This window comes from Condylura cristata, unplaced genomic scaffold (genome assembly GCF_000260355.1).
Source record: "Condylura cristata isolate star-nosed mole 26May11 unplaced genomic scaffold, ConCri1.0 scaffold00001, whole genome shotgun sequence".
Taxonomy (NCBI): domain Eukaryota; kingdom Metazoa; phylum Chordata; class Mammalia; order Eulipotyphla; family Talpidae; genus Condylura; species Condylura cristata.
Genome location: NW_004567102.1, coordinates 77,162,605 through 77,177,214, shown reverse-complemented (window position 1 = coordinate 77,177,214; position 14,610 = coordinate 77,162,605). Strand labels below are relative to the sequence as shown.

At 37.5% G+C, this 14,610-nt stretch overlaps 1 protein-coding gene across 1 annotated transcript; it reads left to right on the top strand.

Annotated features, from left to right (window-relative positions):
• Nucleotides 1–7,337: 7,337 nt before the first annotated feature.
• Nucleotides 7,338–14,571, top strand: FBXO30 (F-box protein 30). Its single transcript, XM_004673915.2, has 2 exons — nucleotides 7,338–9,376; nucleotides 13,248–14,571. The coding sequence occupies exons 1-2, from the start codon at nucleotides 7,349–7,351 to the stop codon at nucleotides 13,449–13,451; spliced, it is 2,232 nt and encodes a 743-aa protein (XP_004673972.1). The 5' UTR covers nucleotides 7,338–7,348; the 3' UTR covers nucleotides 13,452–14,571.
• Nucleotides 14,572–14,610: the final 39 nt, after the last annotated feature.

The following is a 14,610-nucleotide window of genomic DNA, read 5'->3' as shown; positions in this document are numbered from 1 at the left end:
GGCCGCGCTTGGGCCCAGTGGACCCTGCCCCGCAGGCCCCGGGCGGCGACCCTGGCACACCGCGGGGTGTCCGCCGCGTGGGCATCCGCGGTCAGCAAATGGCGACCCGAGCCCCGGCCGGCGACCCCTGTGTCACCCCGCTCCGCGGGTCTGTCCGGGAGGGCTGAAGCCGGAGTTGAACTTAGGAGACTCTGGGAGCCTCGAAAACCTGGCTGCCCTTTTTGCTTCTTAGAAACTTGGGTTCTTTGGGTTCAGACGGGTTAAAGTCTGACCGGGAGGCATCATCAACTGTCTCCGCGGGATGAGTGAAGTTGGTAACTTTTCCATTCATGGAAGTGAGAGGACCTGAGTCTGCCTGGGTCCTTACGATTAAGGGAAACCCTGATTTTAGAGGTCGGAGGTAGGACCATTTCCAAGTTATTTGTGTCCTGTCCCGTAGAAGTACATTGCTTGGAAGGGGGCCACAGTGTGCACGCTGCATGCAGAATAGTCGCCTGCCTGTGAATCTGTTGTGTGGTGTTTATTTGGGAGACTGGACTAGCCGAGCGGGTGTTGTTTACCTTGGTTCTTCTACTCCATCCCCTTCTGCCCGCTCTTGTTTTTCTTTCTGAGCCATGTCGTAAGTCCCAGATAAAGAAAGGATGCTTGGGAAGGAATTGACCTTTTATTCCATAATTGCTTTGTTGACTCTGATCCAAGACGAAGTTATTTGTGGACATTTTGATATCGGTGTAGATTAACTTAAAGCCGTTTGAATACAAAAATCCAAACTTTGCTAAACTTAATTTTCTGTGTGCTCAGTTTCTCTAACGCCGTACCCCTTTAGAGACCAAGCACATTATATTTATATTCTTTGCATTTGCTTATGTTTGTGAAGTTTTTTTTCCAAAGCTGTCCAGTTGTTAACGAGGCAAAAGGAAATGGTAGCATGGAAAATACCTTTAGGAGTTTGGTGTTTCAGTATGCAAGTTTTGCTGAATCACTCTTCTTTATGCTTAGTCACTGTTTCTTACTTGAAACTTTTATTTAGTTGGGGATACCAAGGTATTTGCTGACTTTTTAAATTACCAATTTGATTTTCACCTCGTACTTTAATGTACTGCCGTAAGCTTTTTTTTGGTGTGTGTGATTCTGGAAATGTTAGTGGGCGGAGTTTGGAGTGTGTTATCAGAGAACTGAAGTTTCCGATATAGGCAATCTTATTCATTCCAAGTGTTTGAGGTATTTAATTTCAAACCAATATTTCCTCATGTCTAGCATTGGTAGACTTTTGTAAAATGCAGTATGTCCTAATAAAACATACTATTAAAGAGCAATAGTCCGTATTTTGTGATAATGTATATATAGTTAGAGAGGTACTTTAAGGTCACCAAAGTAGGCATTGATTAACTTGTTTAATATGCTACTTAAGTGTGAACTTTAATGGGATACATCCTACGCCGTTCCACGTGGTTTGGTGTAAATCTTTTAACCGAATTCTAGTGGGTGCCGGTTTCGATAAAAATAGTTAGTACATGCTGTAGAATAACACTATATTTGTAGGGTTTTTGCTGTTACAGTCTTCAGCCAAAAGGCTGTATAAACTATAATTTAATACACTTTAATTTCAAAATCTGTTTGGTTAGATTCGTCATTGTCTTTAAAAGTTTATGTATTGTAGCCAGCTCATTGATTATAGACAAAGTTGCTTCAACTAAAATCCAGTTTGTGAAAATCTTTTACAAAAAGCATGCTCCCTGTCTTTTAAGAATGGTGATGTTAGCCTTGATAGTTTCCCCATGAGTTTTAAATAAAATTTCTAAGTGTAAATGAGCTGATGTATAAAAAAAAAATAGATCCAGGTAAGGCCAGAACATGTAAATGTACCTGTTGTGCAAAGTGAAGTACATCCACTTTTTGAGGAATATCTATTTGTATCCTGGTGGACACACATATAATTATAAACAACCTTTGTACAGTTCTAGCTTGTTTCACAGTAGAGAAATTGCCTCAAGGTCACCAAGCTGAGATGCCTTGGAAGTTCATTTTTACATGTCATGCTCCCCGTTTTAAAATGTGGAGTCCCACTAAGGGGGTGGATTAATTTTATGTTAATGTCAACTCAAGTAGTTTCTGGTTTGAGTACTAAATATTTATTAAATACTTATTCTTTCAGTTTCTGGTGGTAAGTTTAAAATTCTTTCATTTGCTTATGTAGTGGAGAACATTGCAAATAGAACTTTTTTTTTGGAATAAGCTACTCATATGACCATATTTAGAAATGTTACATGTAATTTTGATTATATCATATCTGGAATGGTAAAAACTTTAAAAAATCCATATAAATAGGTCATTATTCCATAAATAAAGTCAGAACCAAAGTTTAATGAAAGAAAGTAAGCATTATAATTCATTTGGCCATTTTGGACTCAAGGGGAAGGGCACGTGCCTTGAGGTGGGAGTTCGGTGTTAGTCTGTATTTTCAATCTTGTCTAATTTAACCCTCTTTTTTAAAACCAGTGAAACAAGTTGTCCATCTGAGGATTATTACAGTCTTTAAAACTAATTCTACCTGATTAGCAAATTGGTCAGTAAGTCATTTTAAAACTGTGTGTTTACATTTACCAGCACAAATACCTCCAAGTAGACAGGAAGGATGAACTTGCTGTGGAGCAGCTTACAACTAACTGCTGAATTTGAAATTCAGCCATAAACTTCATTTGTAATAGCAGTTAACTAACTGAACCTGTCTGGAGTGTCTTTTCAGCCTTAAATTTAGGCAACATTTTGTGTGAGTAGAATTTTATTTCCTCTTATACCACGTTAATTGCAATAGTAAGCAGTTCTATTGAGCTACTTCCTATTTTGAGTTCTTTTCCTCATCATCATCTTAACCTACTCAGGTGCTGAGTAGGTTTCTTTCTACCTTTCTTTTTGAACCTAATAATTCTGTATTCACTTTTTCCAGTACGTTAGGGTCAAAAAGAGGGTTAAGTAGTGGAGCAATATACAAGTGATGTGATCTTGACTTATTCTGATTGCCTGACTTCTGATCTGAGATTTTTTTGTGTGAAGTGTGTAGTTTTTGATGAAATAATCTCATTTGTTTTGAAGTTCATTTTTTATTAGTTTTTTTTCACTTATTCATGTTTTTAAAATGACTTATTTAAAATAACTGTGACTCTTAACTGAGGCATAGTTTTGAGTGAAGGAGATATAAGAGTGAATGAAACAGAGATGGTTCTATTCCTTCATGGTGCACATAGTTTTCCTGTGAAAAGGATAATCAAGATTGATTTTGGGGTGTGACGGGTATTAGAAGGGAAAATGCAATGTGTAATGAGCATATACTGTAATACTGGATCCGTATGTTGCTTTTGGGTACACAGAAAAGTAACACATAAGCTGAGAAAGAGGGTAGTAGTCAGGAGTGTGTGTGTGTGTGTGTGTGCGTATGTGTGTTGGAGGAAGACATTAAAAGCTGTGACTCAAATGCATAGTTTTAAATCATGCTAATTTGAAGTGTTTTATTTATCCCCTTACATATTTTAATGAATTTGGAAAAATAAATGTTTTTTTTGAGGGCAATAGCTTTATGTCTAGAAAAAGTGTTAAATGACAAGGCCTCATTTCATTGTGGGGAAAATGTCATGTCTTAAAACAATTTTTATGGATTGCATGTCAGCCACAGAGTATGAATTGGCAAAGAATGTCTGTTAGGAAAAAATTGAAGTTATTGTAAAACATTTAATCATATACAAATATTTTCTGGGTTTCTGGGAAACTTTTCCCAGTCATTCAACTTTCCAGTGTAAACTAATAGAGATTTTTATTTACAATGTTAAGTTTCTTTTTCAAGAGGGTTTTAGAAAAAATTTAATACTGATTAGTTTTAAGTTCATCTTGAACTTGAAACCTTGATTTAGCAACATGTTTTCTACTAGGCCTCTGTGTCACTGTTCAACGGATAAATCAAGGATTGATATTTAAAACTTGATTCGCGGGATTTAAGAGGAATTGTGAAATACTTCATAGGGACATATTTAATTTGATAATCGCTATCTTGATTAGAGGATGTCTCTGGCAGTTTTAAATTCTAATGCTGAAGTTTCTATTCTCTGAATATGCTAGGTGTTCTCTATTGCAATTTTTTTGATTTATGTCATATATTTACTTTAATTGTAAAATGTAATTAGATTTCTTTGTATAACTATTTTGAGAATTAATAAATTTACAGTCCATGTTTACAATGAACATTTGTAACTATAAATCTCTAAAAAAAATAATTCAAGATGTTTATTGTCAATACAATCTACTGTTATAATTAAAAGAACTAAAAAGACTGTCTTCACCACAGGAGTGATTAAGTGTTGGAATAAATTGTAAGCAAAGTTGTGTAATCTCCATTACTCAAATAACATCTTAAAATTGGATTACCAGTTACTGAATAACTCCCTTATTTTCTTAAATTTTTAGAAGTAAATATGTTATTGTCCATGTGTGTTGATCAAATATAGATTTAAATTCAATCTCAAACACCAAGTAGGTAGATGACTATAGGCAAGTCCTGTAGTCCAAGTGAACCTTGATTTCCTTTCAGTTCAGATCAGAGACATGTGTAAGGGGTAAAGTAAGCACATGCTGGGTGTTCCCTTCTCCTCCTCTCTGTCTCCTTCACTAGACAATGCGTATTGTGGGCTCACTATTGTGAGTGCTTTTTAAAAACTTCTAATTGAGATGGAAATACTGTAGGAGAGGCAATTTTGATGTTTGTCAATCTTTTTCTAACTTTTAAAGTTACTAGTTTGAGTTTATTTAACTCAGTTATTTGTAGCAGTTCCTGTTTTACACACTTTTGAATTAAGTGATGCTTTTGAGAGGTGTTTTGCCTGATGTGACCAGATGATATGCATGTAATAAAAAGTATCCTGCAAGTTCTAGGCACAATAGTCACTTCTCTTGGGACTGTCTATATTTTGAGGTTTCTGTTGGGACTGTCTATATTTTGAGGTTTCTGAAAGTTTATAACTTTCAAGCATGTGAATTGAATTCAGTATAGTTGTTGCAAAATAGGAAAACTACAACTGTTTTCACAATCTGATCACTCAGTGATATGTCATAATTCTTAAGTTTTCTCTTTGAATATCTGCTTAACAGAAATGTTTCTCATAATGTATCTGTGACTCCTGTTATGACTCTTAGCTTGTCTATGAACACTGTAGGTTCTGTCTTAACCTATATGTTTTTTTTCAAGTGTAAACCCCAACACAATGTACCCACATGATTTTGAGGGTTTTTTTTTGAGGGGGGAGGGTAGTATTTCCTCGTTACATGGAAATTGTGCAGATGGCTCTGGAAGACCTTCCATTTAAGTAGCCTTATTGTCAAGTATTTCATTTAGAAGTCTGGACCTTCTTCTTTTCAGCTTATGTCATCTGCATTCACTGAGCAGAGCTTGTTTTGCTCCGTTGGGACGCAGTCTGCTCCAGCTCAGGGTTATTCTTTCTGTCCTGACTGACACCCAGGTTGAACAAAGCCAGACGCATGACATGCAGCCAGTACCTCCCTCCAGTAAATACAGAGAGGGTGATCAAGCTAAGATGTGTCTTGGCCTGACTGGAGGTCTGGCAGAGTATGGCTTCAGGAGAGGTTTGGACCAAGGAGGAGAGGAGAAGAAATATGCGAAACCCAGGACTAAGTCTCTGCCTAACCTATGCAGCTAGTGGGGATTAACAGTCAAAAATATTTAACCCACAATTTAAAAGTACAGGTTTGTGTTAAATGTGTGCCTTATTTCCACCCATATGGCATCGTTATACACAACATCAAATCAGAACTTTTCTACTTAAAAAACAAATGCAGAGATTTTTTTGCTCTGTTTTGAGAAAATAAAGCCTGGACTGTAGAAAAATAAAGGATGGTTTGGAGAGTGATTAACTATTTTGGCCTCCTGGAATCAAAATAAAATTTAACAATGTTTTATACACAGAAGTAAAGAAACAGTGTAATAATCAACATCTTGTCCACAAAGTTGTCAACAGCAATATCATTTAATTTGGGAAATCTTGTGATGAGTGGCCTGTGTCATGTACAAGGACAAACATAACCTAAAGAGAGACCTTGAGATGGGAGATTTGAGCAGGAAGTATAGATGAGCATATGGGTAGTAATGGAAGCCCTTGAAAAATGGAGAGTTCATCAGGAGAATATGCAGAATAAGCAAGGGATGACATAGCTCTAAAGGAGGGTAATATTTTGGAAGGAAAGATTGAGAGGTGTGAGGGCTGGGGGCTGGGGTATGTGTGCAATGTGACATCATGAAAATGAAGGAAAGCTAACCCAGAAGAAGAGATTAGTCAACAAAATGATTCAGTGGTGGAGGAAGATAGGGCATGGAAAGAATGACATTTGGACTTAGTGTGGGTGAGAATAGAGCAGTTTTAATGAGTGATAGTAAAAGTAAAACTGGACTCGAGGGCTGAAGAGCTTATGGAGACTAGTAGGACTCCTTTTTTTTAAACCCCTTTGGAACATTGACTGTCATATTGATCACAAAACAATCATGGTTACATTTTTATTTACTTCTGACCACCAGCTGTAGCTCCTTGAGGGGAGAGGCTGTGTCTTACTAATCATATTGTCAAAACAAACATAGTGTCTGGTACACAGTAATTAAGCAGTAAATAGGAGTTTAATGAGCAAATGGAGACTACAGTCTTCTCAAGTAAGGGATTTATCCACAATCGCAGAGAGAAAGAGAGAGAACTACAACATATTTTCTGAGTAAATTCCCTGTATGTTTTAACTAAAGGTTTACTTACTGATTTCTTGTAGAACTATTACGACATGTTGAAGAAGAGACAAATATTTATAATTGAAATCTTAAGTAAATTCATATACTTAGAGGGAATATATAGTAAAACTTCTAATAAAGTTTTGGTTATGAAATTTAGGTTATTCTCTTACCGGTATGATTTTCTGCAATGTGGGTTATAATCGACCAGTTTAGTTGAAATTTAAAAGGTGAAAATTACAGCTTAATACTGAGTTTATACAATCTAATAACATAAAAATGGTCTGTTTTGTAATTTTTGCTCTCTTAAGCATAATTACGTGTTGCATAAAAATACACCTTTATCACATTTTAAAGTATTGACTTGTTTTTTGAATGGAAGTACTTAAGTTCTGAACTTTTCAAAATGTATTCAATATCTATAAAATATACTAGTTAAGTATACTTATGTTTTTAACACTGATATAAAGTGATATATATTCAGTATATAATTTCAGTTATTCAATAATGTGTAAGAATCAGCCACTTCTTGCCTAACTTCTTTTTTCCATCTCAACCAGATCCGGCCTGTTCGTTATGGAGGAGGAGCTGCAGCATTCACACTGTGTGAACTGTGTCAGCAGACGGTGCATGAGCAGGCCAGAGCCTGGTGTCTCCTGTGACTTGATTGGTTGTCCACTGGTTTGTGGAGCAGTTTTCCATTCTTGTAAAGCTGATGAGCACCGCCTTTTATGTCCCTTTGAACGAGTGCCTTGCTTAAACAGTAACTTTGGATGTCCATTTACAATGGCTCGAAATAAAGTCGCTGAACATCTAGAAATGTGTCCTGCAAGTGTGGTATGCTGTACTATGGAGTGGAATCGATGGCCAGTTAGTTATGCAGATCGGAAATCATATGAAAATCTAAGCAGAGATGTGGATGAAGTGGCACAATTAGATATGGCCTTGGCCCTTCAAGACCAAAGGATGCTCTTAGAATCTCTCAAAGTAGCCACTATGATGTCAAAAGCTACTGATAAAGTATCAGAACCTAGAGAGCAAATCTCAGTAAAATCAAGTGTCCCAGAAATGCCACATGCTAATGGATTGGTGTCCGTTGACGAAGAATCTTATGGTGCACTTTATCAAGCCACAGTGGAAACAACCAGAAGTTTGGCTGCTGCTTTAGATATCTTGAATACTGCCACAAGAGACATTGGCTTGTTAAATGCAAATCTCGGTGCTTCCACAAATGAAATGAATGAAGAGGAGAATGCTAGAGAAAGAAACTCAAAAGACCAAGACCATCTTTATGCAGATGAAATAGGAGCAATAGGTGGAGTTGACTGTCATGACATCAGTCAGAATGCCCAGTCTGAACAAAATGGTTCAAGTGATTTATTATGTGACTTGAATATCAGTTCTTGTGGAACTTCTACTCTTTGTAATGGCTTTCCTTTGGAAAGTATATGTACAGAGGTCTTAGAACAGAATCAGAACTTACTTGGTGATTCAAAACAAAGTAACTTAACAAATGGAGAATGCGTAGCATCAGATGGCATTTCAGAACCTTCCAGTTCACTTTCAGTTGCAGCACAACTTAGGGAAGTAATACCATCTAATGCTTTGCCTAATGGTACAGTTCAGCATATACTCATGCCAGATGATGAGGATGAAGGAGAAGTGTATTGTAGAAAAGTAGACTTAGGGGACTTGAGGAATGTGGAAGTCTTATCTTTCAATCATATCCCTTCATTCAAATTTCTTACTAATTCATGTTGGTCTAAACCAAAGGAAGATAAAGCAGTAGATACATCGGATTTGGAAGTTGCTGAAGATCCAATGGGGCTCCAAGGAATAGATCTCATCACAGCAGCATTATTGTTTTGTTTAGGAGACTCTCCAGGTGGGAGAGGTATATCTGATAGTCGCATGGTTGATGTTTATCACATTGACTTTGGGACTCAAACTTTTTCGCTTCCATCAGCAATATTAGCTACAAATACAATGGTTGGGGAAATAGCTTCAGCTTCTGCTTGTGATCATGCCAACCCACAACTTTCAAATCCAAGTCCTTTTCAGACACTTGGGCTGGATTTAGTATTGGAATGTGTCGCTAGGTACCAACCCAAGCAACGCTCAATGTTTACATTTGTTTGTGGACAGTTATTTAGAAGAAAAGAATTTTCTTCACATTTTAAGAATGTGCATGGTGACATTCATGCTGGACTCAATGGCTGGATGGAACAGAGATGTCCTTTAGCATATTATGGTTGTACCTATTCTCAGCGTAGATTTTGTCCATCAACACAAGGAGCAAAAATTATACATGACCGCCATTTGAGATCATTTGGCGTTCAGCCATCCGTATCTACAGTATTAGTGGAACCTGCTAGAAACTGTGTCTTGGGATTACATAATGACCATCTAAGTAGTCTCCCTTTTGAGGTCCTGCAACATATTGCAGGCTTTCTTGATGGCTTCAGTTTATGCCAGCTCTCACGTGTGTCCAAGTTAATGAGGGATGTGTGTGGCAGTCTGCTTCAGTCACGTGGAATGGTCATACTGCAGTGGGGGAAAAAGAAGTACCCAGAAGGAAACTCATCATGGCAGATAAAAGAAAAGGTTAGTTTAACTGTCAACCCCTTATTTAACATACAATAGGCACTTAATATTACTGCTGAATTAATGAATAGCTTGTGGAGAAATCAGCCATCCTTAAAACTTAATGACAACAAACTCTGCTTATAATAATCCATACAACATGAATACAATTAGAGTTATTTGTCATAACCACGTTTACTGCAGACATCCTAGAACTGGATTCTAATCTAATATGGCAAAGGCCACTTCTGTTTTTTTAGTTGAACAGTTCCGTACCCACTCAGTTCTCTATAACGACTTCCTCTCTTTGAATCCATGTTAACTACTTGATTTGGGCTTCATCTGAAACATTTTCAGCACAGGACAATAGAAGAAGCAAAAAGGTTTTTCTTTTTAACTAACAACTGGCATTGCCTCTGCTTCTAGTGTTTCTTTCTTAGGACTCGATTGTTTCAGGTAGAATTGATACAGGAAGAGATGAGAAAAAGCCATAACTACTATTACTATCAAGTGGACCAATGAAAATACAAATGGACGGATGGGGAATTATGTTAGGACGCATCAGATGAGCGTGTGGCAGCAGGATGTGCTGCTGCTGCTGGGGACTCTGGAGTTCACAGTGTTAGTGTGATGTCCAGAAGCCACACTGGGGTGCAGGTGGGGCCGGGAGCAAGTCCTGTTTCCACTGTTTTCCTCCTGTGGTACTGTCCATTTTCTCTTTGAGGCATGACCCAATTAGTAGACAGCAAAACGCATTAAAAATAGCTTTCATTGATGGTATCCTATCTACTCTAGGGTGCTTTTGCATTTTAAAAGATGGAAACAGTTTTCAAAAATGTTACAGTGGTTGAGTGGGGTTTGAATTTCTGGTTACTTTAGTTCTTCCCATTGCTAAGTTTCCTTATTTTTTTACTCTTACCTCCCCCCCCTGCACCCGAATTCTACTTTTACTTCTGTGTTCTCATAAGGCTTTTACTAATAAATGAACGTGCTGATTATATTAAGATCTTTTCACAAAAAGGAATTGGAATTCCGGTGGCAGAAAGTTTCTCTCTCTCTTCTCTACCCTGTTCTTCTTCTCCCCAATCCCCTCCACCCCCAGTGATTTGATATCTGGAATGGGGCAGCCTGAGCAGGGCCACTTTTGCTGTCATTTCTATGCGTGATTCCATATCCATGGGCTCTCCTCTTTTCCTCTGAACTCTACACCATTGGCTAAACCCAAATTTACTGGATATATCCGTGACTGCTTCACACATACTTAAACCTGTTGCACTGCTCTGCCCTACTTGATAATCAGTGATGTCTTATATTACCTAAACTAAGGGGGAAAAGGATCACCCTCTTTTTTTTTTTTCCTTTTAACTTCCATGTCCAGGAATTATAAAGCCCCACTGTGCTTCCCGTGTTCTGTCTCTCACACCTGCTTCGTTGTTGCCTCTCACACCTGCTTCGTTGTTGCCACTGCTGTTTCTCTAGTCCAGTCCCACCCTGTGCTCTCCTAGAGCACTACCAAGCTGAATTCCTCCTAACTGGCTTCTACGTCCAAGTGAGTCCCTCTCCAACAAACTGTACAGAGAAGCTAGACTTGATATCTATTTTCTTTTTAAAAAATTAATTATTTACGCATACAACAACTGGGGTACAGGTCAGAGGTATGAGGGGGTGGGGTGGGTGAGAGGATTCACCAGAGACAGAGTGAGGAAGAGAACAGGCAGATACACTGAAATACACTGCTGAGGGAAGCAGTGGGCGAGAAAGGACAGCTCTACTGTGCCATGTGGGTCAGCTCCCTGGTCAGGGATCGAACTCATGTTGCAGTGGCTGTGGATAGTTTGATAGTGCTGAGACTTAGCACCCTTGTGCCACCAGGGAAGCCCCTCTATCTGTTTTCTTAAAAATAATTTTTACAGTATCATTACAGTGCTATAAAACATATGTGTCCATTGCTCCAATGTAGAGATTCTTTAATGAATAAGACTTTTCATAACCTCTTGTCCTTATTTAATTTCCTCTTGTGTCTTAATATTCCAGCCAGGTTGACTTATAGTTGCCTGATGCTTTCTTTCTTGCCCTCAGGCCTTTGATAAATTCGTAATACCTACTTTTGAGCACTTGCAGTAAGCTAGACAGTGTACTAATAAAAACACTTTTGTTTCATCAACTTGTTTATTCTTCTGTCTCCACCTTATGGGTGAAGAAATTGATGGATTCCAACCTTAGAAAATTGTCTCTAGAGATGTGATCTTCCTCTCCTTGCAATATCCTGCTTACTCTTCAGAGCTTACTTCCTTAGCAGTGCTTCTGGAACCCTCAGGGGCACTGCGCTGTGTCTGTACCACACGACATGTGCCTACCCTCTATACCTCCTAAAACTCTCAGCATCTTGTTTTGAGATTCACTGATGAATTGCCAATTTCCTCCACTAGACTAAACTTTTCTTGAGAAGCAGAACTCTCTGGGACCCAAAATAACCCCTACCTAACACTGCGCCTGCATCTCATAGGCACTGAGTAAATGCTTGATGGTATGTGAATGAAAAATTTTCCCATTAATAAGAAAACTTGTCATGGGATGTGGGAGCCATCCATTTTATCCTGTTTCATCAGACTCTCAATTGTGAAGGAGGCTACTTGCCATCATTGTCTCAGCTAATGCTCCCCACTAACTCTTAACAAAAGTTCCTGAGTTTCCTCATAGTCTTGTGGGCTTAGAGAAGTGTTGGAGTGGCTACCAATTTATGTAATGTCTCTGGTGGTTATTTCTACACTGGTTCCTAAAAAAATGGCTCCATAGAGAGTAATTGATGTAACCCTAAGTAGCAAGTAACCCTTTGTGAATAATGGTGACTTCTATTGCCAGCCGAAAAATTGTGTCTCCACAGAATTTGAAGACATCTGCCCCTGGAAGTCATTATGATCCTTTCCAGAGAAGCTCTGGTGCTGAGGACTTCCCTCATGCCACGGCTGCTTGTGCCATATCTGCTGCTTACCATGTGTTCAGCCACTCCCCTGTAGATGATTCTGGGGGCCTAGTCTGCTCCTGTCCATTCATGCTCATTACCTAGGTCTGTCTCATGCATGCTTGTTACCTGTGTTTGGGCAGCTTTATGTTTTGAATTGTGAAGGTGAGTGGGGCTCACATGGTCATTGTTGGACTTACAAGGTGACAGGATTTCCAGCTGCTCAGTGGGCAAAAGGGAAAGTCCATATTTTTACCTGTAGACACATCAGCAGGGATGGCAGGTGAATGTTTTACCTAGAAATACATTTTACAGTGATAAGAAGTACAATCAGATTCATTTGCAAAAGCTCTTTGTGTATTTTCAGAAACATTTCGAACAAATTGAAAGCACCTATGTTACTGGCCGCCATTAGTACTTGTAAATAGTGGAAAGATAAGGTACTGTGGTACACTGTTTTAGAGTATTCTTTTAGTATACTTCGTAATACGTTACATATTTTGTAAAGAATGAAGAGAAATCTTGGTGATTAAATATCACATGTCAATTTCTTCAGACCCTGGGTAGATGTAAGAATAGTGTGCAATGTGTATTATTTCAGGAGATTTCTCTGAACTCAGGAGGCTATGATATTTTAAAAATTGCTTGATAAGCCAGGTTGAAGTGATGATTAATATTGGTATTTGTTTTTTATTTTCTTTTTGGTATTACATCTATTGAAGTCATAGGAATTAATGTCATAGAAATGATTTACCTGTAGATACTAACAGATTTGTATCAAATGGACTTTACTACATTTCAGGTTTGTAACTACTTGAAATTTATAGTGGCTGGTTCTCTGATAGTACAAATCTATATAGCAAAAATAAGAAGTATGTTTTAATTTTTATAACTTGATTTGTTTAAATCTGAAGTAGAGTTTTCTTTTAGGTATGGCGATTCAGTACTGCATTTTGTTCTGTTAATGAATGGAAGTTTGCTGACATCCTAAGCATGGCTGACCACTTGAAGAAGTGCAGTTACAATGTTGTAGAGAAACGGGAGGAAGCAGTCCCATTGCCCTGTATGTGTGTGACGCGGGAGCTCACTAAAGAAGGACGCTCACTTCGCTCAGTTTTAAAACCTGTACTTTAATAACTGTCACTCCACTTGCACATACATGCAAGCACCTAGCTTAATTTCTTTGTAATATGAAACACTTTATTAATGTATTAAATATTACAACAGCTAAATTTATTGTCACTATGTATATACTGTTTTGAAGTGACATATATTTTTATAAAGTACTGTTTAGTTGGAAAAAAGTTGCCTTAATGTTTGAGATGTGTGAAAATTTTGAAACTTGCTGGACAGGGTGATTTAATTTTTAGCCACATAGTAAACTGTTTCAAACTGAGTATGTTTAATGGTGTGCATATTTTGGTTCTTAATTTTTTTGCTTCTACTTAAACTTACATGATCCTGACCAATGTAAGTTTTACTTTACTTCTCATATTTTCTGTGGGTTACAACCCATGCATTCAAAAAGCAAAACTTTGATTCAGAATTTTGTCATGTAGGTTTTTCAGATAAAAAAAAATTCAGTTACTTAAGCACTGCCATAAGATCATTATAAAATTTTTATTTTCTAGTGTTCCCTCTCACAGTTGATTGTTAATACATAGATGATCTCTAATATATACTTACATTAATATATAAAATGATAACTACTGCTTGGTAATTCCATTTTATTCACAAAAATGTTTTTTGTGTGTGTCTTAGATTTCTGTAACTATACAGGAGTGACCCTCTACAATTCTCTATATGTTAAACACCATCTCCCGAAACTCATGGCAGTGGACTATATATTAGGTTAATACAAAAACAAACAAAGAAACCTGTGAGTTGACCTTAGTTTGAAATGTGGTATTATGTATTTTCTATTTGGAAAGAAGATAATAATACTTCACATTAAGTTTGAATTGAATTTATTTTCTGAGTGGGCTTCAAATATTCGAAATCCAAAGGGCTTAACTTTTTTTTATATGCATTTAAATTTTTTGCCCTTGGTGTTCATAAAAGTCACAGCTATGTTGATTTAAGGCATTTAAAATTTTAATGTGAAACTTGGTGTCTTGCTTGGTAAGATGACAATCATGAAATGCGATTGCCCATTTGAGTTGACAATCTTTTTAAAGCATTTCCAGATTAATTTCCTGTAGACTTTAACAAAAAAGTAAGAATTACACCCATGTATAAAGATAGCAGTATTACAGAAAAATATTCAAGACCTATTCTTGAAGTAGTTTATTAT

Excerpts from the sequence above, each read along its gene's own strand:
- FBXO30 (XM_004673915.2), top strand. The coding sequence starts at position 7,349 with ATGGAGGAGGAGCTGCAGCATTCACACTGTGTGAACTGTGTCAGCAGA. Across the intron at positions 9,377-13,247 it reads CATGGCAGATAAAAGAAAAG|GTATGGCGATTCAGTACTGC; the intron begins GTTAGTTTAACT and ends GTTTTCTTTTAG.